This window comes from Passer montanus, unplaced genomic scaffold (assembly GCF_014805655.1).
Source record: "Passer montanus isolate IOZ18808 unplaced genomic scaffold, ASM1480565v1 scaffold20, whole genome shotgun sequence".
In the NCBI taxonomy this organism is placed as follows: Eukaryota; Metazoa; Chordata; class Aves; order Passeriformes; family Passeridae; genus Passer; species Passer montanus.
This window is the reverse complement of record NW_024366592.1, coordinates 2,136,283-2,159,061: the sequence shown is the minus strand read 5'-3', so window position 1 is coordinate 2,159,061 and position 22,779 is coordinate 2,136,283. Positions and strand designations below refer to the sequence as shown.

Below are 22,779 nucleotides of genomic sequence, written 5' to 3'. Positions count from 1 at the left end.
CAGCTCCCCACCTCCTTGGATTTGTTTGTGTTTGGCAGTCACCCTCAGTCTTGAGCTGTCTGATCCAGCCTGACCTTTCACAAGTTATACTGGATGAAAGTGCCTGCAAAATGCTTAGGCAGTGATTTACCATCAAAAGGGAGGACTGTTCCTGGACCATTCTTTTATATCTGGGTGCTCTCACCTCTCAGCAGGCTGGAATGTGACTTTCCTGTGAGCAAGTGCTTGCAAAGGCACCTCTGTGCAGTGCTGAGGCTGAGCAAAAATCCCTTCTTGTGAAAGCTGAATGGGAAGCAAGAGTTTGTCAGGCAGCTTGAGCAGCTGAGGAATCTACAGGAATTTCTGTAGTTTCTGGGGGCCCAGAAATGAGGAGGAGTCTCTATTAGAGAGACTACAGTAAAAAAAATAATAATCATATGATCACAGTGCAGAGGGGAGTGGGATATAAGAGAGATAATGAGCTTGACAACAGGCAAACACAGAGTGTCATTCCAGGAGCTGCAGGACCAACCAAATGGTTAACCTGTGGGGTGGAAAGAGCATCCAATGAGTCTCGCATGCCTGAAAGGATAATGGCATTTTTATTATCTCATTCCACGCCCTGATCATCCGTCCATTTGCTCCCTGGAGCTGCCAGCAGTTTGCACTGATTCATCCGCTGCAGACATGATCAGCAGATCATACTGCAGGCAGAACCTGTCAAACCTTTCCAAGTGAGTTTCCAGTTTGTTATATCTGTATGGATTTAGCCTTTTGGTGCTGGGGTGGTGGAAATGGCAAAGGGAACAGAACAGCTGGGAAAGCTGGCTGAACTGGGGAATAAGCAATAGATTGGGTTATTGTGCTTCTTTTTTTGCTATGTTGTGCTCTGTTGTCCAAAATCTTTGTTTCATGCATTTCTCTTACCTGAATTGCAGAATTCAAATTGTTAAGTTGTAGAAGGATATGTTGGGAGAACCAGCTGCTAACTGGAGTTCTGTTGGTGGGAAGTTTGCAGAAGTTTCATAGTTAGTGTGAAAGCTTTCGCATAACTCAGATTGCTTAATTCACCGAGTAAATAAAGTCCTCATGACACATTCATCCCTGAATGTGGAAGGGAAAGCAAGAGGAGAAAATCAATTAGCCTGTGTAATATTGCCAGTAATATAATCTGCTTTATTCTTGTCCTGTACTGTTTTGTTTGTCTGCTTTAGGAGTTGATGGGTAGGAAACAGGACACTGCTATGTTTCTAAATTGCTGTGATTTATATAAGGGTTTGGTTTAAAGTTTGGGAGAGGTTTTGAAGAGCAACTGGGATTTCTAAGCCTGTTTATTAGTGTTTCCAGAATGAAATCCTGTGCTCTTGGAGGGAGAGGGAGCTAAGGGATTTCTGAAACTCAGCTCCTCCAACAAGTCCCTTCCAGGAATCTGAAATCCTTCATTGTGATTTCAGAAACTGGGGGAAAAAAATTAACTAAGAGCATGTCAGATGACATTTTTTTGTGTGTTGTTCTGTGGTGAAATACAGCCACAAGCCACAGTAGCCAGCCCTCCCATACTTCTGTATGGGAACAGGGAGCAGCCGTGGGGGAGCACCAATTTCTCTGCACTCAGTGCAAGGGGAAAACAAGAGAGGGGAAGGGGCAAAGTGGGTGAGATTTGGACACTTTAGTGATTATATAAGTGATGAAAACATTGACTTGTGATGCCTGGTGTGGGGACCTGGCCTTGAGTGCAGGCTGGACCTCTGAGGTGACCTTGAGATCCTTTTTAGTCTGTGCTGGACCTGGTTTAGTGAGGTGTCAGGGTCTGGTGGTTTTGTTTAAAATACTGGGGACCATATCCTTGCTGGGAGATATTCTCCTCCAGTCCCTTTCGGGCAGGAGAGGGAACCAGCTGGGAGCTGCCTTTATACTTGGCATATCTGATGTGTTGGGGGAGTAAAAGCTGGGAGCAAAGCCTTAGCTTGAGAGTGAAGTGAGTTCTCTAAAATCAGTGAAATCACACCTTAACAATCCTTTTCTCTTGAAGCATGGGTTGCTACTGTGGTGTTGTTTTCCTGTATCTTGAGAGTCCTGTAACAGCTTCTAACAAAAGCAGACACACCTTGAAAACCAGACATGGGTTTCTTTTGTCAAGACTCACAGTAGCATGCTTGGGGAAGAAAAGCAAAGTTCTCTTTGGCAAGGACTCCGAAGAGAAATCAAATGTGTGGCCAGAACTTGGAAACTGATTTATTCCCTTGTAACAAACATCTCCATGACCTCAGGCCAAAAGAGGGAAGACACCTTTAGCATTACCCACAAAGGCTTCTTCAAAGCATTGCTCAGACAAATACATGATGAAATACTGCCCTTCCCAGGCTGAGGCATAACGTAATCATTCCAAGCGCTCATGGCTTCTCAGGAGATTGCAGGGAAAAGAAAAGGAGTATTAAAATCCTTATAAGTTCACTCTCTGGAGACTCTCCAGGGAAAAGGAGGAGGCTGTTATTGCATTATTTTGAATGAGGTACAATGTGATTGTTAACTTCTTGCAAATGTCCTCTAATGGCCCCTTTATGTGATCATTTCATCTGCGTTGTTTAAAGATATTTTCTATGCTTTCAGTGAACTTGTGGTATTTGTAGAAAATTTTGTAATTGCTAAATAGCTGAATATAATCCTGTTAGCATTTGATACACTAGAAATTAAAAGCAGAAGCTCTCAGTGGAGCCAAGAAATTCCAGTTGGCCTGAAAACATGAAGTCTATTTAATAAATGTATAGGGATAGGCTTGGCTTGCTGTGCTGGACACTGAAGTGTTTACTGTGCAAGTTCCTAGAGAAAGCAGAAGTTCTCTTTGCCAACAGGTAGAATATTTTCTTCCAGCAAATGATAACTTCTGTTCAAACTTCGGTTTGGTTGTTGAAAGCTCAGTTTTTTCAGCATTTTCTTTGTGTTGTAGGTTATCTTTTCTGTATCTTGTCTGGATGTTCAAGACTGCTTTCAGCTAAATTTTAGGAGAAGAGAGGGGTTTAAGAGGACTCCACAGATAGCAGTGGTGTTGGCGGCACTGTGTTAGCTGGTTATTTCTGCTCCAAAAATTGATGCTGTTAATTTTCACTTGAAGCTCTCCCCTTCTTCTGGTCTTCTCTTTTGACCATGTTCTTAATTCCTGTTTGCCAGTGAATCCTTGCTTTGTAAAAGCTTTTTACATTGCTGAGGTAACACAAGAAGGACACGGTGTAACTACAGACAAGACATACAAAGATGTTTACCCATAGTGAGATTATTTTTCTGTTTTGGAAGCAAAGAATCCCAGTCTCAGTTTCTGAAAGTGGCTCTTCCCCAGCAGGGACAAATCTACGTGAGGAACTGAAACATTTTTGGGTGGGAGTTTCTGTGGCAGAGAAAGGGCAGGTCTGTAGGGAAACATCTGAGAGTTTGCAGCCTTCTTGCCTCAGTGAAAGGCGTTGTTTTCAAAATAAGAAAAGCTCTCAGGAGCACAAAGCTGGAGTGGAGTTTAGAGCATCCACCCCAGTCTTAGGTCGAGACTGTGAGCATCAAGCACCTAAAGTTTTGTCAGAGAACAAGTGACTTGGGAGAGTTTAGTGAAAATTTTGAGCTAAATTCTCTACCCTGTACAAGCCTTGGTTCAAGCCAGGAACTTGCTGTGAATCCAAATGCCTGAAATGAGCTGTGAGAACTGCTTCTGATGAAAGGTAAATTTAGTAAAACCTAGGAAATATGGGAGAGGTTTGGCCAGAACTCTTTCAGAACGGTTCAGAGCAGAGCTGGTTATGAGTTCATGTCAGGTTTCTGAAATTGGCTTTGTGTAAATTAAAAGAATAGGAAATTGTTTTTTAATGAATTTTTACACTGTCTAGATAAATTACTGAGTTGCACCTTTGCAGTTTTTGTAAATTAAATATTCTGCTTTTTAAAAAATCTTTTGATTCCAATTGACCTACATTTCAAAGAGAAAAGTAAAAAGAAAAAAAAAAACTTACATGAAAGACCTGCTTTCTTGTTCCAGGCTGAATTAAAAAAAAAAAAAAAAGAAAACAACAAAACCAGCCCTGAACATTTTCCATATCACTTCACTCTGACAAGGGTTTTTGCTTCTGCTTCAGCAAAACCAGAAAATTCATTGTTAGTGCAGATCTTAAATCCAGATAGCTTCTCCACACTGTTGGCATAGGTGTTCAGCCAGTGCTGGGTGGGGGTGGTAGGGCTTTATCCTGCTTCTCCATACCCCTGCCTGCCCCTTTCCTGCCAAACCTGCCCTCCCCATCCACCCTGTTCCCAATTCAGAGTAAAACAGGAAAAACTCAAGGAAATTCTCTGGTGATTACTTTAGGCCCTCTTTGCTTCTCAGTTCATATATATATGTATATATTTCTATATAAAGCAGATGAAGTCAGTTATGTCCAGCAAATTAAATCCAATGCTTAAAAATGCAACCAAGCAAAACACTTCCATCAGTCATTGAAATAATTGAAACATAGAGGCTCAGCTTACTGTAACTTTTCACTCTATCCACATTTTACTTTGTAAAAAAAACACCAAAACATTTGAAAAACCCTTTCTTGCTCTATTTCCAGGTACTGACTATTTGATTTATATTTTTTGATGTGTAAGCTCTTAAATATGGTGAAAAATTCTCCCTGAGTTCAGTAAGGCAGCTTGCATGTATAAGTGGCTGCAGAGCCAAGTTTATAATTATATATCTGTATAATGTTAGCCTTCATACATTTATCCATTCCAATCTTAATTCTCCATTTCATAAAATCTATGATCAAATTTTGGAGCCCAAACTAAGCTGATGTTGTCCTTTTTAATTTAGGACTCAGCCCTTTTATTCTCCTTCTGTGCTTCACTTTTTATTAGCTGCTTTCTTTTTGTGCTGATGTGCAGCACATATTGTTAAAGGCACTTATTAGAGCCGGAATTTTACAGCATGGAGACTGTCCTAATAAGGGAAAAAACCAGCCCTTTATTGGTGAGGTAAGAGAAATCAGGCAGTGGATAATTTTTTGCTGATTGAGGAGGATAAGGTGCGGTTTGGCAGGTATCGCATTGGTTTGGCATTTGCTGACATGGTTCCTCTTTTCTGCAGCTCAAATCCTTTGCAGAGCAGACAGGGAGGGCTTCCCCCACTCCCCCTTTTTGCCTTTCCCTCCCCTCCTCCTTCTCTTTTTCACAAGTGTGCAGCTGCTGCTGTGAAGTCTCACTCTGACACTCAAACTGGATGTGGTAACGAGACATTTTTGCGAGTCCAGCAGTGCAATACTGTAATCACCTTTTTGGGGAACAGCAAGCACACTGGAAAACTGTTTTCCATGTGGGCTTTTTTTTTTTTTTTTTCCTCTAAAGCATTTAAGCAGTTTGTGAATCTGTCAGAAAAATCACACTGTACTCCAAAGTATTTCAATACAATTTCTCTCTTCTCCAAAACCCATTATTGAGGCAAAGTACTAGCTACAAGGTTTAGTTGATTGCTCATCTGTTTTTTTTTCTTCCAATTGCTTTGGATGTGCATATTGAATTCCAGAGATGAGCAGCACATCCCAGGCTTAAGTACAGGCTTCACATCTGAGCTCAATGTAGTTCCTTGCCTTTTAAGCTGAATTATGGTGAACAAAGTTTCAAATGAGGGCAGAAGCTGGTATTTTGGGTTTTTTATTCCTCAGTCTCTGTTTATCTCTTGGTAAAAGAATACTAAACCAAGTACTGGCTCTGCCTAAATTCACTTTGTGTTGCATCAGGAGACTGAAACTGATGTAAAGTGGTTGTCCCCTTTCCACCTGGTGCTCTGGTGTGTTTCTTTGATTGTAGGAGGAATAATGGTTGACTTAGTCACTAATACCCAGTTTTCTCTGTCAATTTCTTGCTTATTTTCTTCTGAATACCATACATTTGCTGGCATCACTTGTGAAGCAATTTTTTTCCTCTGCTCCCACTATAGTAATCCTAGAGTACATATCCTGTCATAATTGAGGTTATCTTAATGTATGGAAAGGATGTGAAAGACAATAAAACAGAAAAGGAAAATAAACAGCTTTAGTAGCAGGATGTACCAGCTCACATTAAGCAAAATATACAGATCAACCATTAGGTGTGGACTACTCCCAAAAGCTTAATAAACAAACTTTTTGGGGGGGATTGGTAGGGTTTGGGGTTTTTTTGCAAGATGCCTGTTTGTATCCAGACTCTTCCTCAGCCAACATTTCTCTTGGAGATCAGGGACTTTGCTAACTTTTTCTTCTTTTTTAATTTCCATCCATCACTTTTCCATATACCTTGACTAAGCAACAGTGAGAAATGCTCTTTCAGATCAGTTTCAATCTGCTTTATACCTGTCTTTAGCAGGATCTGGCCCTGATATGGATCCTCAAGGCAAATGTTGCACTATTACAGAACAGAAAAATAAAAGATTATTCTGGTTCCAGACCGAACATTATTGAGAAATATCTCCTAAATGGTGTGCTAAGTATTTTAAAAAATTGAGAAAACAGCCCCTGGAGAAGCCATCCATGTGCATTTGTTTTTCTTCCCACGATTCTTCTGGAAGTGTGGAGGCCTGTCCTAGAGGTGTGTCCTTGAGACCAATGCACTTGACAGTACAGGATGTAAAATTCTGGCTTCTGTTTGGTTTGCTGAAGCCAAATTGCCCACAGGCCTCTTTAAGCATAAAAATATATTACATGTTTCTGAACAGGAGGTTTTTGCCTTGCCAGATTCCATCTGCAGTTCGTTCGGCTGTGATGTTATTACAGAAGTACCTTTTAACATCACAGCTCTTGCTGTCCTGGCTCGTTCTTTACTGTGAGTTTTTGTTGTTTGGGGTTTGGGTTTTTTTTTTGGTTGTTTTGTTTTGGGTTTTTGTTTGTTTGTTTGTACTTCTTTTGTTATACTTGATTTAGTAGAGTTTGTGAGTCAGCAAATGTGTCAGTTTGTGACTCAGTGATGTGTGCTACCATCATCACACACTGACATGGCCCTGGTGGAACCTTTGCAATCTCTGGGGTCATTTTCAGGTTGTTCCTGGCTTTCCAGGTCCCATGAGCTACAGAGACATTCTCCATTGTCATGTATTTAATTTTTCTCTCTCAGTCATCTCTTGATAGTGTTTTATTTATTTTGCAAAGCCCAAATGAAGTGTGTTCTGACCTTACTGTATTCTCTTGCACAGTGATGTCTATAAAAGAAGAATCCCATTTTTAAATCAGGGTGTGTATTCTGTGTAACACTCATCTTTCCTCTGTGAAGCCTGAGGTTTATTTTAGGATTCTGTTTGTCCTGCAAGAGGAAAATCACTGGCATGTGCTCTGGGTGTGTAAGATGGTGTTGAGCATCTTGGCCTTAGTCATCTCCGTCCTCCTGGAACAGGAGTGGTCAGACACATCATGTCAGCACTTTTCTTTCTCTGGACTCCAAAAGCCTAATTAGCAGAGGCCACATTTGTTTCCAAATCCAGCTAAATGTTTACTTTAGTTAGAAAGATGAAGTTTGAGGACTAATATTCTCCTTGCTCCTCTGTTAAATTTGCCATAAAGGCTGCAGCAAAGCAGTTTTGTTGTTCTCTGAAAACATAGCTTTTACTCAAGACTTATCAAACTCACGAAACTCTCTTAATGCTGAAGCAGAGCTATCTTGGTGTTCCCATAGTCCTTATCTATATGGCTGTGAAATCTTCCCACTGCCTGCATGTGCATTAGTGATCATTTGCAGCCCATTCAGCTGAGAGCAAATATGCATTTCTTGTGCATGTCTGAGAGCTGCATTTGGTCCTTTGGCATTTTGGGAAAGCCATGGGCTTAATTACTTACCTGAATTCCTGGATTCTTCTCTTTCAAACTCACCCAACACCCTGCAAAGCACTGAGGCAGGAGACAGTGTCTCCCACCCAGCCCTTCTGTTTATTGCCCCTGAACAATTTTGGGTGGTGGTATTTTGAGCAAACTTTGGTGAAATGTCCAGAAAAACTGTTTGTGTGCGATTATAGCTATGCACCAGCACTGGCAGTCTGTCTGTTGCTCATCTTGAGCTGACATCCAAGAGCACCTCACTGGCAGAGCATTGGAAGTGTTTGGGTTCAGAGTTACACCTGTGTTTGGCATCGGTAGTGCTCTGGATCCTGAAATACATGGGTTTTTTTCAGTGAACATTTCTGAGTGTTAGATGGGAACTGGAGGACAAGGGATTTTAAGGATCTCACACAGGAACCTGTAGCAGAAGAGGAGACAAATGAAGTCTTAGAAACCCTGTATTTAGCAACATAACTCTCAGTATGTCAGCTTGAATTAAGAGCAGTCTTAACTTAATTTTCCAATTTAGAGTCTGATCCCCAGACCTTTTTGTTACCTTGTAGCTGCTGAAGGTTATCTTCTTCAGATAGAGAATGACCATGTTCTTGTTTACTCAGTAATCTCAGTTGAAATGTTGGACCACACTCTGTGTGAATAGGACTTCAAATTCTCTTACACTTGTCTTAATCCTTTGTTTTGCCAAGTATTTGTCATTTAACATTGCCAAATCCTCGCTTTACAAATGTTGTACTTTCACAAAAGTATATTAAATGTAAATTTACTATCCAGTGCTTGGGTTTTGGCCCCTCCCGGTGCCCTTCAGGCTGCATGACTTCAATTCAGTGAGAACTTTCATAAAAGGATAAATGGAATTGCATCTCCCTTGCAACAGACTTGGTGTGTGTCTGTGAATGGCTACAATGGACTGCTGGGAAGAGGACACTTGGATGAACAGAGCCTGGTTGGATCAAGTGTAAGCTCTGCTCTCTGGTGTTATTTCTGGGGATCCATCTGCTGTGCAAATGTTACAGAAGTCTCAGTGACACCCCAAAACACTCTGTCTTGCAGTCCAGGTGAGAGGAGAGTTTTGACTTTAAATCAAGACCAAACCTTGCAAGAGCTGGTGTTGGAATGGTTGGCTGGCATTCAGGTCAGTCCCATCTCCCCTAAAACCTCTCAGGTGTAGAGCTGGGGTTTTCTCACTCCATCAGCTTTTGGGAGTCCTACCTCACCAAGTCCTACTGAGCTTTCTGTACCTGTAGAAGCCTGAGAACAAGAAGGGTGTGGCAGCAAGCCACTCCTTGTTTCCCGGTGATGATGCTGTACCCCATTTCTCATTCTTTCATGCATTTCAGTGTGTCTCAGTTCAAAGCCAAGTGCTCCAAACCTGGAACCTTCCAAGTGAGCCCTGCTGACCCCTCTGAAAAGTCCAAGGTGCTTTTGCAGTGACATGGCCATGAGATCCCCTGGTTTTGCTTTTGGCCCTTCTTTTCCTATTTCCCAGCAGGCACAACTCTTTTTAAAAAATGTAGACTACTGACTTGGAAATACCTAGCAGCAGAAGGTTTTATTTAAAATGTAGAAGAGAGCCAGGCCATCACTTGATCAGAGAGAGCTCAGGGGAGCAAGTCTCCTTGTTCAGTATGCCAGAAAAAGACATCCCAGGGTAATTCTGTCAGTGGCTTTCATGTGCTTTCAAGAGCAGCAGTGGAAGTCAGCACAGTGCAGCTGCTGGAGATGGGCTGGGAGGAAAGAGTCCACATATCCACAACTACTCCCTTCAGAAGTTGCTGGAAGAGCTCCTTGTAGCTTCAACAAGTTGTTGGAGCAGGTGTGAAGCAGTGCAGCCAAAAGAGAATCACATCTGCTCTGTTTAGACTAAAAGCAGTACATTCATCTATATATCTGTTTTTCCATTCCATAAACTGGCATTATAATAGCCATGATACTCACCACACAGAAGTTAGAAGGGTCAGAAGGGTTGCTTAACATTTGTAGAACATGTTGAGATCTTTTGATGGAAAGAATATAACAGGAGCCAAGAACTAGTATAACAACAAGGGGAAAATAGCCATCAGGCTGCATTCACTTCTGGAATCTAATGGATTATACCAGAAACCTTGGCTTGAACATCTGTGGGTGTGTAAGTTTAATAATGAATATCTTGATTACCCTCTCTGTAAAAATGTCAGTTGAATCTGTTGGATGGCTTTGCTTTTTGGTGATGGAAACTGATCAGGGTTTGTCTCCTCTCACCTTTGGGATCAGATCCTCTTTTGGCTGCCCTTGTAGTCTGTTTCCAGTGGCTGCATTGCTTTCTTATCACAGCAGCTCTTTGCTGTCCTTCATATCTTGCTGCCCACCTGTGTAAAGCATTTTGCAACAGCTGTTACTGACTGGCTTCCTGTGTGGAGCTCAGTGCTGTTCCAGAAAGAAACTGAAATTATCAGCAGCAACAACAAAAAGGGTGCCACAATAACTGCTGTGGTTTGAAATCACACTGAATATTGCACCCTGTCCCTGTATCTCCACAGGGCAGTTTCTCTGTGTTAGGTGCCTCTTTACAGCTGCCTATATCCCTTTGGAAGTCTCCAGACTATGGGCACTTTTAGGGCAAGCAAATTGTTGTTTTCTAGTGATTCCTGGTTTTTATCCGGATACTTCTGTGGACAGCTTATAAATTGTGGATAATTTGTTAGTGAGTCTTTGAAATGGAAGAGGTTTTTGTTGGATGCTAGAGGCCTGTGAAGGGTTGTTCTTCCCCCTTGCACCCCCCCTTTTTAAAGAACAGTGGCTTTTAGATTTGTATTTGCAGTGTGATTAATCAGCTCTCATGAGCTCAGTCAGCTTTCCAGACAGTATCTCAAATACTGAGTTTGGTAATTTCTTACGAGTAACATCTCTGGAATAAGGATTACAGTGAAGCAATATGAGAAGAACAAGCACATCTAAGGGAAAACTAATTGAAAGGCTACAGCCAGGATATTTTATTGTGTTTGTGTGGGTGTAGTTACAATGGCTACATTTCAAACTTCCAGCTGTTTAATTTGCACAGTGCTGTTATACGATGTCTGCAAATTGTTGTAACATTAGTGTGCTGTTCAAAGTGCTGGACGTGACCCTGCAAGTCTGTGCAGACCTGTTTTATGGAAGGGTTCTTTACCTTTCATGAAAGTGAAAGACACATCAGGATTAGCTTTCACAGGGATGCATGGAATGCATCTGCCCCTAATCCTGTTAGCAAATTACGGGATCTGCACTAATAATTCCTCTGCTGTCTCACTGAAAGTGTCTCCTAATCACCTTGGCTGTTGACAGTAGGCTTCTTGAACACCTCAGAAAGAGAGAGATGCTTGCCCATGCTAAAAGCAAACAGCCATGAATTTCCCTTGAAACAAAATCCACACCTGCACAGCATCCGTGAGTTGTGTGCGTGGGGAATCAGCACCAGAAAATGTTCAGACATCTGATTTTCATTAAATTTTTTTTTCCATTCACCACATGTTGTAGCACTGGATGTATTTGTAATGCCATATTTCCCCTCAAGTGGTTTATTTCAGTTACCATAAGGGTTCACAGTCTGGTCTGTTTTGGTGCGTGTTCTGGTCTTGCATTTCATGCGCTATCCTGTTTGTGGCATTTTTTCAGTAGTCTGCTGTGCTATGTCAAGGCTGTGTCCTCCTAAGTGCATATTTTATGCTGGGAAGAGTCGACAAAAAAATATTATTCTATTATTTTCTGAATAATTATCTGGTAAAATTATTTTTCCAGGCTCCCTGTGTGCAGATACATGTCTCCTACTTTGTTGGTCAGCACAGTGTTTGCTGTATTTCTGAAAGCTGCAGCAGACATCCCCAGGGACCTGTCTGGCTCTGAGCAATAGTCATTTAATTAAAATCTCTAGTCCCCTGGGAAAGACACAGCAGTTTTGATGCTTCACAGAGACCAGGCTAATGCTAACACCCATACCTTCAGTGGAGCAAGCAACAAAAATGCTGTGTTCTGGCTGTTTGTAGGTGTCTCAAGCACAGAACACTTCTGTCCAGGGTGAGTTACTGAGTGATGTGTAACCTGGGTGTCACAACCTGCTGTGTTACAATTTCCCTTCCAGCAGTGATGAAGAGTTGTGGTTTTCCAGGCCTTGGACAGCCCTCTGGAGCTGGCTTGGATGGTGGTGACAGACACTTGCCCAGTGCTGCTGCTTTTACTGTCCTTGCTATTCCTGGAAGGATCTATTTCCCTTTTCCCTGTTCTCCCAGTATTTCTCTATCAGCATTCCCCCACTCCCCATCCTATGCCCTGCAGGGATGGAGGCTCCTCATCCATTTGCTGTGATCTCCTCTCTCCTTGTCCACAGTCCAGGGACATTTCTTGCTCCTGTGCTACAGACATAATCTGCTATTCCTGCTTCCTCATTCCTCCTTCCTGCCCCATTTAGTATCTCTGTCCCAAATACAGAATGAATTTCAGGGACCACTGGTTTGGGTATGAAGCCTGATCCACCCCAGGCATGGCAGCATTTCAGTGATGGATGAAAAAACTCCTTTCAGGGTGGCTCCAGCACTGTTGGTGGGTGTTGTCCTTGATATCAATCCGTGGGATGCTGGGAATTTTCTTCCTTTCAGTGCTCACCCACTGTAGAGTCCTGGCTTGTGGTTCTTCATTATACCCTGCAAAGAGAAGAAGCTGCAGGAGTGCAAAAGGCAGTTCTGCTCAGAAATTTGTCATCTTTGAAAACCAAAGCCTTGTTCCATCTCCAGCTTCACAAAGTTCTGGTTTTGTCAGGGTGGATGGTGAATAAACATATGCTGGGAGTTGATTGTGAGTAGATTGGGCAGGGTGATGGAGGATTGGGGTGTGTGACTGAGATTGGTTTGGATATTAATGTTTCATCCTCAAATAAGTGATTCTCTGAGCTAACTTTGTTAGTCTTTGTCCTCACATGATATTCAGTGGAGCAAGAGCAGGTTGTAAATTAAAGAAGCTTTGTGTGTATGAGACCTTATCCTCATGCTCCTGCATTTCCTTTTAAAATACAGAATTCTTAAAATGCAGCAATCCTATTAATCTTTGTGGGGGAAACTAAGTGGGAGCATTGGTTTGTTAAGAGTCTCTATTTCCTAGAGTGCTGCATTAAAGAAGCCTCCAGAGCTGGTAACCAGGGTGAAAGTAGATAAGCAGATGAAATTGAAGGCTGGGTTACCAGGTCATGAATACATACATGATTTATTGTAATTAAGTTTGTGCTTTCCTGACATCATCAATTTGTTCTTGTTTGCTAATTTCTGAGGATACAGCTTTGAAATTAAAAAATAACACCAGAAATATATATTTTTTTGAACTTGAAACTATGTTTTTCCCAAAAATATTACCTGCTGCAACTATTGGGCTAAACTGCACATTGAGTTAGATTTTGATTTTGGATGCAATCAGTAAGCTAGCAATTTGACATATAAAATTGCCTTGAAAGCCATATTAAATATAGCAGCACAAAACCACAAGAAAGAAAATTTCTTATTTGTCTTTGTAGAAAATGTGGATTGTGCATTCTAGGGCAAATCCTGTAAAGCCTGACTTATGCCTCAGCTAGGCAAGATGCCCATTGTTCTCAAATCATACGCCTGAAATATTACTTACTGGGTAAGGCATAAATTATTTTGGATTTTATATGCAATAAAGCACTAGAAGCTGGAGGTGGTGGCAGCAAGCAATTTGCTCCGGAGTCAACAAATACCACATTAACCACAGTGGTATGCACACTGATTGGGTTTTGCTCCCACTTTTTTCATGTTTGGAAAAGCAAGCTTGTTTTGTACACTTTTTCTTGTATGTTTGCCATCTGCCAGGGAAATGGAGATCTGGGTGAACTGCACCAAGCTTTGAGGAAAACAGTAAAAAATTATCAGGTAGAAGGCACTTGGCCAATTATTGTTTTCTGCTTTCTTTTTTTTTCCTGTTTTCTTTTTTTTCCATGTGAAACTTCCAAATTGGAACAGATTGGATATGCTGCTCTGCTCACTGGCAGGTCAGTGCCATGTCTATTGTTATGCAGTAAAACTGCAGAGCATTAGGCTTCACATATTGAGAGAATTATGTGCTTCCCCCTGGTACATTTCCAGCAAGCACTTTTATCTAAATATAATATACGTTGGAGGCAAATTTGACATTGTTTCAGTAGCGGAAGGGTTTTACCCTTCATGTTTGCAGCCCTGCGTTGGATTTATGCTGAGGTGCTCAGAGGCAATTTACCAGAGCTATGTGGCTGTGGTTGCAGAATCTGCTTGCATTTCATATTATGAAACAGATCATCAGTTTTAAGCCATGAGGAAAGGGAGGAAAAGAAAAAAGAAAAATAGGCGCGTGCATGAGTCATTCTGCCTTTGTGCAGAGCGATGCTGTGATGGTACAGATGGGTCTAACTGAGGCCCAGGTTTAGGGCTTGAATCTAAAACCAAATAAACTGTGGTGTTCTGAGCAGGAAAAAGAAAAAAGACAGGGCACTGGAAATCTTGGACATCTACAAAACTGAAACTTACATTTTCAATGGAAACCGGTAATTTGGGAACCCTGGGTCTTTCCTAGAGGCTTCAGTGCCATCCCCTGCAAAGAAATCAAATCTCTGGATGGTTTTGGGATTAATTACTTGGTAATCACCAAGGAATTTTGTTGTCACTATGGAGTCCTTTTTCCTTGCGGTTTCTACTTTGCAAATTACTTTTTATCCTTCATTCTTTGATGTGGATGGCTTGCATCCATCCATGTTAGATTTTAGAATCACACTGTTAGAGGGATGAGTGCACCTACTCTTTCCTTACCTGTTAAAAAATCTAAATGTCAAAAACATCAAAAAACCCCCAAAAAGTCACAAACTGAACCTCTTAGAAGGCCTTTTCTTTCCCATGCTTAACTGTTTTGTCATGTAAACAAAATAATCTCCCAGCCAAGTCATTAACCAAAGTAAATAATATAAAGGTTTTGCTCAGCTGAAACAAAAAAAAAAAAACCATTGTGAAAATGCCCAAAAGTTTTAGCCTTTAGGTATTTTAAGTCAACGCTTAAGGTAGAAGAAATGCTTCTAAAGGTATGGTAGGAAATTAAGGATGCCAGATCAGACAGGAAAAAATGTTCTTCTGTAAACATATTTAATAAGAAAAAAGCAATAATCCTTGAAATCTTTGGAGTTATGAAAAAGAAGAAAGTGTATTAGGAGCACAGTATGAAAATGAAGTGAATTTTCATGAAAATGAAGAGAATTTTCATGAAATGAAAAGAACATAATACACTGAAAAGTGCATCAGTCTCTGTTTTGGCCCAAGAACTGTGTGCATATCTGGGTAATTTGCCTGCTCAGAAGAACAGGCTGTGTACCTGTAGAGAATGGATGGATAAACAGAGTAAAAGTATTTCTGAGACAGAGATAACTTGTGGGCAAAATGAGAAATGTGAACTGTTTGTAAATAGAGGGCTGTAGTGTTTAAGTCCAGCAGGTGCCACCACATAATCTAGTCTAACTTCCTATACATAAGTGTTACTGGAATTTCACCAAGCTATCTGCAATGAACCCAAAAATCAGTATTATTTTGTAGCATAACTTCCAAAAAGGCATCTCTCTTAATGCAGAGATGCAAGAGATGGATGTTCCATCATTTCTTGTGTGTGTAATTATCCTCGCTGTTCAAAACGTGTGCTTAATTTCCAGTTTTAATTTGTCTGGGTTTCATTTCCAGCCATTGGTTAATTTTATCCACTTGTCTCTCCTACGTTCAATGTGGAAAAAAAAATGGTGCATGTCAAATTGAGAAATATGTGAAAAATATGGGTGTTAATAGCAGCATTCATGCACAACATTGGACTGAGAACTGTGGTGGCATGTCTGCATGTCTCCACCATAATCCCCTGTTTTCACTCACTGCATCCTTTTGAAGCAGGAACATTTTGGACTGAAATTCTGCTCATTCCCTCATAAAAATGAATCTTCTTGAGCAGGTTCTGGCAGCTCTCACTGAATGATGGAGGAATGATTAGAAGAAACAGTTTTCCCCACAACTGCCCCCCACCATTCAGCACATTTTTAGATATGACTTGAATGAAATACAGCTGAGATTGACACGCAAAGCTTGAGAGAGGCACAGCCCTCTGTGGAAGCGTGTGCCCTTGTTATGTTTTTCTTTTTATTTTGAGGTGAAGATTGATCAGTTGTTTATATTCAGGTTTTGAAGTGTGCCTATCATAACACAAATTAAGCAAACAATAAAAGGATTAAAAGCATATGTCATCATAAATAAAATGGGACTGAATATCAACAGTGACACAAAGAGCACTCCCCAGTGGGTATTTTAACAAAGTCCATCCTCACCCCACCCATCCTTTCAGGAAGAGCCTGGGTAAATAGAAAGACTTTCTAAGAGCACAGAAGGCCAACAAATTCAGCTTTTATAGGCTGGGTCTGGCAGTGAAATCTGTCATTGAAGACATTTTACTGACATCCTCCTTCTGACATAAATCTGGAGTCACAAATCAGCAGATATCACTTCAGCTGCTGTGGTCTTACATAATAAAGGGCAGAGGTCTTAGAAGTAGGTTAGGCTGCGAGTTGGAGGTGCAGCAGTTTGGTACAGGAAGGATGATCTCATTTCTTGGGGTAGAACACAGGCAAAATCATCTGTAATACATGTAAAAGCTTCAGGATAACCAAGTACTGTGGGAAAGAGCTTGCAGAATAGGTGCAGTTGTGTCTAATTGAGTCCATGTTGCGAGGGCACTGCTAATAATGCAAGGTGTTTCTGCAGGCATAAAAACCAGACTGACATTTGAGTGAACCATGGAGGGAAGAAGAGGCAGATGTGAGCTGCCTGCTTAAAAATCTTAAAGGCTTTTGTTCTGTTTGGAATTTTTTTCATGTATTTGACTCTTGAAATGGAGTCAGAGTTCAGATCCACAGCAATTCTTTCTCCCTGCCTCCTCTAGAGTGGAGTAGTGGGATCCAGCTCAAATTAGGCAGTTTTTTTTTTCCCTATTCCTGTGAAAAATGAAAAAAGAATTTAGATTCATATGGTTTATTTATGACTCATTGAGGGCAGATTGTGCTACAAATTATAAGGTTTTTCTTTAATCAGAATACATACTCTAGAATAGAGACCAGATTTTGCCCTATCTTCACAAATTGCCTAGTGTAGAAGCCCATGAGCTTGATTAGGAAATTTCAGTGCTGTCATAATTCAGAAAATAATAATAATGTACTAGTACTGTGCAAGGAGTTCCAAACCCAAAGTGCCTTAGATAATGCTTGGGCTGATTTGAGGTTTCAAGTAGAAACCAGTTAAAGCTGGCTTGTATGAAATGGTTTCAGCCCCATGATCATCCCAGCTATTACCAAATTTCTTGCTGTGTTATAACTTTACATAAATTCAGTGTTTGGTATAAAATATAGACTGTATTTCTCTGAAAAAGGTCTGAAGCAGATGGCCACATCTCCTGTATTCCCAATCCAGCAGATTTCTTTTTCACACAAAGTCTCCCCCCATTCAATCTGAGGGCAGCATTTTTAGACTTACTCAGATACTAATGAAATTTGTTGTTGAGTTCTTCAGGTTCTTCAGGACTGGGATTTCAGTCCTTGAGAGTTGCACTTGGTGATCCTCGTGGGTCTCTTCCAAATCAGAATATTCTGTGATCTGAATATTCCACAAGAGAGTTGTATCAGCAGGCTTGGCACACCTCTTGGAGATCGTGCTGTGTTGTGGCCTCACTGCCTGAGACAGCTGGAACAGCTGGTGCTGGAGAGATGCTTGCCTGCAAAGCCATGTGGAAGGTGACAAATGGATACAAGTCCAGTTTAATTTAGTTTCTGGGTGTGTGCTGGGCAGCAAGGCTGCTCTCCAAGGGTGGAGAAACAACACAGGCCAGCGTGGATCCTCAGATTTCCATCTGTCTGATAAGCAGAGTTGAAATCTTGGAGACATACTTTTTATTATTTATTTACTCTTAGTTTGAAGCATGTCAAAAGATGTAGGTAATTAGAAGATAGGCTCTGAAGAGCTCCCACATTGATTTTGCTCATGGTGGGTTGCTACAGAGATCTGTAGCAGTGAGAGAATGAGGGTCACCCTTACACTGAAAGCAGTGTAACACAATTGTAAGGCAAGCAAGAAAGAAATCTCCTGAAAAAACTGCAACTAGTTGTGTCTTATGGCTGTTCCCTGATTACTGGGCAGATTGCATGAGTGCTGGTGAACAGAAATGAATATTTAAGGTGATTCTCATGAATGGAATACCTGTTGTACTTGCTCGCTGTCAGAAACTGCTGTGATATGCAGTAAGGCAATGGATGTGTTTGGAATCATAATAAGAAACATTGTGAGCTTTCTTAACAGATGATCTATGTGATAAGTGTCCAAGGACAGGAAGTACATATCTGTTTAATGGATAAGATTTTGTGGGAATTTTTGCTTAGGGTATTCTTTTTGTTTCCTTTTTTAGTTTGCTGAGCAACTGGTGGTTTAAAAAAGGCATTTTAAAGAGACTTTTAAAAGCAGTTCTTCTCCTTGCTGTGTAGGGGTGTTCTGTGTGGGTACAGAGAGTGGGATAAACTTAATCTTTGTGTGGTCTCATTGCAAAGACAGACAAATCCTGGGCTATAGACACTGGATATTGACTCAGTTGTGGCTGTGGTCCAGCTGCCACAGGTTAAAAGCAGTGCGTCCTCTCCTGTGCCCTTACAGCTGGACTTCAGAGTTGAAAAGATCATAGGCTTATTGCAGCCAACATCTTACTAAAAAAGGGGGTATCCATGGTCAGTTTGCTAGTGCAGTTTTGTTCCAGAATCTCCTTCTTGTATAAATTAAAGACCCCATTGGTTTATTATTGTATTCACATCCCTTCTGTTGTAGACCTAAATGAAATGTTGATACCCCTTGAAGACGCTTGCAAATGGCAGGAAATGTTTTTCCTTGCCTTCCCTTCAACACACCTTTAGTGCTTTTAATTCAGCCCCTTCCTTTCTTCCTCATCCCCCACTGTTTTCCCTCATGGCCATGTTGCTCATGGTTTGCACTCTCTTTGAGAAGAGTTGTTTCTAAAAAGAAGAACCTCTTGAAGCAGAGCATGAAAGTAGCAAATTAAATTCTTTGGTGCACTGAGGATGAAAATGCTGTTCTAGGTCTGGCAAGTGGCTCAGCCATGTTTTACACTTTAAATTCTTAAAGTGAAATTGGGGTAACTGAACCCCTGTCAAACCTATGCTTTCATCCTTCTTTCAGCAAAGGAGAGAAGTAGTACAAGAACATGGTGATGGGGAGAGGTTTTGCCCCAAAGAGTCTGACTGATGGCTAAATCAAAATTTAGTTGCTTTTAATGTTTAAATATTTGCAATATGAACATTATCTGTACTTGGTTTTAGTCAATGCAGCACTCTGGTTTTTTTCCATGTTCATGGCTGCACTGTTAACTCAAATATGTGACTATATAAAGAAGGGAGCCTTCTTAACCATGGTGTCAGACCACTGCCAGAAGCAAAGTAAATGAATGTCCTGACTGGGTCTGGCACATGCTAGCTTCCTAATTCACTTTCCCTGCTCAAAAAGATAAGAGGAATGCAGGCCTCTCCCTTTATCTCACACAGCAATAACCTCAGCAAAGATTTGAATGGGACACAGGATTATTAGGATTTTAAGGCCTTGCTTTCCTTTTCAAGCAGGATGAAACTAAATGTAATCATCTGTTGGGTAGAGGAATACAATGGGTTCTCAGCTGTAGGCTTTCATCACAGCAGAGATCTTGTGTGATTTGGCCTGGCAGGGCTCCGGGCTCACAAAAATTTTGTGGGTGTCAGATGTTTGGCACTCAGAACCGACCACTGAGAGCTGTTGTCATACTTGTGTCTCCCTGCTTTCTAGTCTTTAAAATGTAGAATACTGTCACCGTTTTCAGCATGTGATATTTAGAGGAGACTAATGAAAAGCTGCTTTGCTGAGTCCAATATCAGTTACGTGGACTTGATCAAGTCTGCTCAAATGCTGGTGAGTGCTCCAACAGGATCATGGTGCAGGCTAGGAGGATATTTACTCGGCTTCAGAGCTGGGCTTTTATGGATTTGGGGTTTTCTAGGAGCCAGCTGACACTGTGGCGGGGTTGCTGCCTTCTGAGAACTATAGAAAACCAGGGTTTGAAATGACGAGTCTCAATTTCACCGCATATTTTCACTACAGCACATGGAGCAGCCGCTGTAGCCACGCTAACTGTGCTCAAGAAAACTGCTTTTTGTGATTTTTCTCAGTGTCCAGTACGCCATAGCACCAATGTTTCCCTGTCCCTGTTGCAGGCTGTCCTACCCACAGCACATGGAGCAGCCGCTGTAGCCACACTAACTGTGCTCAAGATTTTTGTGATTTTTCTCAGTGTCCAGTATGCCATAGCACCAATGTTTCCCTGTCCCTGTTGCAGGCTGTCCTACCAGAGGAACGATGACGATGACGAAGAAGCTGCCAGGGAACGGCGCCGGCGGGCTCGGCAGGAGAGGCTGCGGCAGAAGGAGGAAGGAGATCTCTCAGGAGAAGGGACAGAGAAATCCGAGGTCAATGCCCAGAACAGGTAAATGTCTGATGTTGTTTACTGACAAGCCAAGGGTAGTTTTAGTTCAGAGTAGAGAAGTGTCTGGAAGAGGTTTGCTTTGGTGCTTGAATTTGAAGTGCTGGGTTTGGCTATCCTTAAACTGAAGGACCTCACACAGTGAGGATCAGCACTACATGGTAGGGTGGGAGCATCACACACCTGGCTCATGGCACATATCCAGGTGTCCTCAAGGCTGTCTGTGGGGTAATTCAGCTGTGGTTCATGGGGGCTGTCAGATTCTCTCAGGCGTGGGTGCATCTGGCCTCAGAAAACATCACATCTCTTGTTCTGCTCACAGGGGTCATGGCACCGTGGGGCCAAAGCACTGAGAGGTACCCAGTCCTCAAACTGTGGCTGCAACACACCTGCAAGGTGCTGGGTGTGAGCTCTAGAGCAAGCACTCACCTGGCATTGTCAGTGTCAGGCGGGTATAAAGAAGAGAAAAGCTTATGGAAGGATGTGACACTTGAAATCATACAACATCCAAGTTGGAAGAGACCTTTAGGATAATCAAGTCCAACCATCAGCAGCCACTAAAGCATTACACCATATCACTTCTATCACCACAAGCTGAGTGGCCTCTCTGTTTGTCCAGAGCTGCCTTCCTGTCTGTCCATAATTTCTTTAGTTTCACATAAATAATAATATAAATAATTATTTATATATTTTCAGTGGCCATTTTTATATTTCAGATTTCCAGTGGCCATAACACAATTGACAGAAAAAAGCAAAATTGTGAGGGCAAATGCTAATAGTTACTGAGCACAATAAGCAATTTATTTGTGGAGAATGGATATAGACATCAAAACAGGAGCTACATTTTGTAGTCTGTAACCTGTTGTGTTTTCCAACCATGGAATGATGATACAAGCTTTTTTCCTTAGAAAGAGTGAAGTGCATAGTGCTAATAGCTACTGAGCACAATAAGCAATTTATTTATGGAGAATGGATATAGACATCAAAACAGCAGCTACATTTTGTAGTCTTTTTTCCTTAGAAAGAGTGAAGTGCATATGTTGTTAGAAATAATTTTATTTTTTTTAATGCAAACCTGTCTCTCTTTTACACAGTGTGGCAGGAGAGGAAAGCAAGCGCTCCACAGACGATGAAGCTGCACTGCTGGAGAGGCTGGCAAGGCGGGAGGAGAGACGCCAGAAACGCCTGCAGGAAGCCCTGGAACGCCAAAAGGAGCTCGACCCCACGATCACAGATGGGAGCTTGTCAGTGCCCAGCAGGAGAGAAGTGAACAATGTGGAAGAAAACGAGACCACGGGCAAGGAGGAAAAGGCTGAGACACGCCGAGGACGCTATGAGACTGAGGAGACAGAAACAGTTACCAAATCCTACCAAAGGAACAACTGGAGGCAAGATGGGGAAGAAGAGGGGAAAAAAGAAGAAAAAGACAAGGAGGAGGTCCAGGAGGAGAAACCAAAGGAGCTCCCCATAGAGGAAAATCAGGTAGATGTGACAGCAGAAAAATCCACTGATAAAGAAGAGGCAGTAACTGTAAATGCAGAGGAACACAAAGCAGAGAATGATACAAATGCTGTGCCAGAAGGGACACAAAGTGTAACTGATGCTGTAGATAAAGAGAAGCTTAGGGATGAGGAAAAGGCTGAGGAAGAAAGGAAGGAAGCAGAAGAAAGGGAGAGGTTAAAAGCAGAGGAAGAAAAGAGGGCAGCTGAGGAAAAACAGAAAGCAGAGGAAGAAAAAAGGGCAGCTGAGGAAAAACAGAAAGCAGAGGAAGAAAAGAGGGCAGCTGAGGAGAGGGCTAAGGCAGAAGAGGAGAGAAGGGCAGCTGAGGAAAGAGAGAGGGCTAAAGCAGAAGAGGAGAGGAGGGCAGCTGAGGAAAAACAAAAAGCAGAGGAGGAAAAGAGGGCAGCTGAGGAGAGGGCAAAGGCAGAAGAGGAAAAGAGGGCAGCTGAGGAAAAGGCTAAGCTAGAAGCAGAGAAATTAAAGGAAAAACAAAAGATGGAAGAACAGAAAATAGAAGATAAACAGGTAAAAGAGAAGAAAGTAGAAGAAAAACCTCAAGCAGCTGTCGTAAAACAACAGGTACAGTAAACATTTTGCACCAAAATAAGACACCTGTGGTTTGTGTGAAATGTAATGCAAGATCAGATTGAATTGGAATTTCCTCACAGATCTAGCCCTGTACTGAAGTTACTAACACTTGTGCTGTTTTCAAAAAGAAATCTCCTACTGCTTACCAATAATTCAGTGCACAACAGGCCTGACCCCACTCCATCATTCAAAGAAAACCTTGCATGTTCAGATCTCTGCATGTGCTTTTGCTGCCTTTTTTCCCCCTCAGCTGCTAGAAAAACTGGCCTAATGCAGTAACACATGAGGTGGAGGCAGACACATCTTGGCAGAAAATATTATGAGCACCTGTTGA

The 22,779-nt window shown here is 41.7% G+C and overlaps 1 protein-coding gene across 12 annotated transcripts in view; it reads left to right on the top strand.

Annotated features, from left to right (window-relative positions):
* The window catches only part of CALD1 (caldesmon 1), a 215,509-nt gene that overhangs the window by 165,499 nt on the left and 27,231 nt on the right, over positions 1-22,779 (top strand). For 8 of the 12 annotated variants that reach the window (XM_039708113.1, XM_039708116.1, XM_039708119.1 and 5 more), the window contains 2 exons: positions 20,214-20,360; positions 21,452-22,436. In XM_039708113.1, the coding sequence (XP_039564047.1) occupies positions 20,214-20,360; positions 21,452-22,436 (1,132 nt within the window). Of the gene's footprint in view, positions 1-500; positions 714-20,213; positions 20,361-21,451; positions 22,437-22,779 lie in introns of those variants that run through there. The other 4 variants (XM_039708124.1, XM_039708122.1, XM_039708123.1 and 1 more) reach the window with 2 other exon arrangements.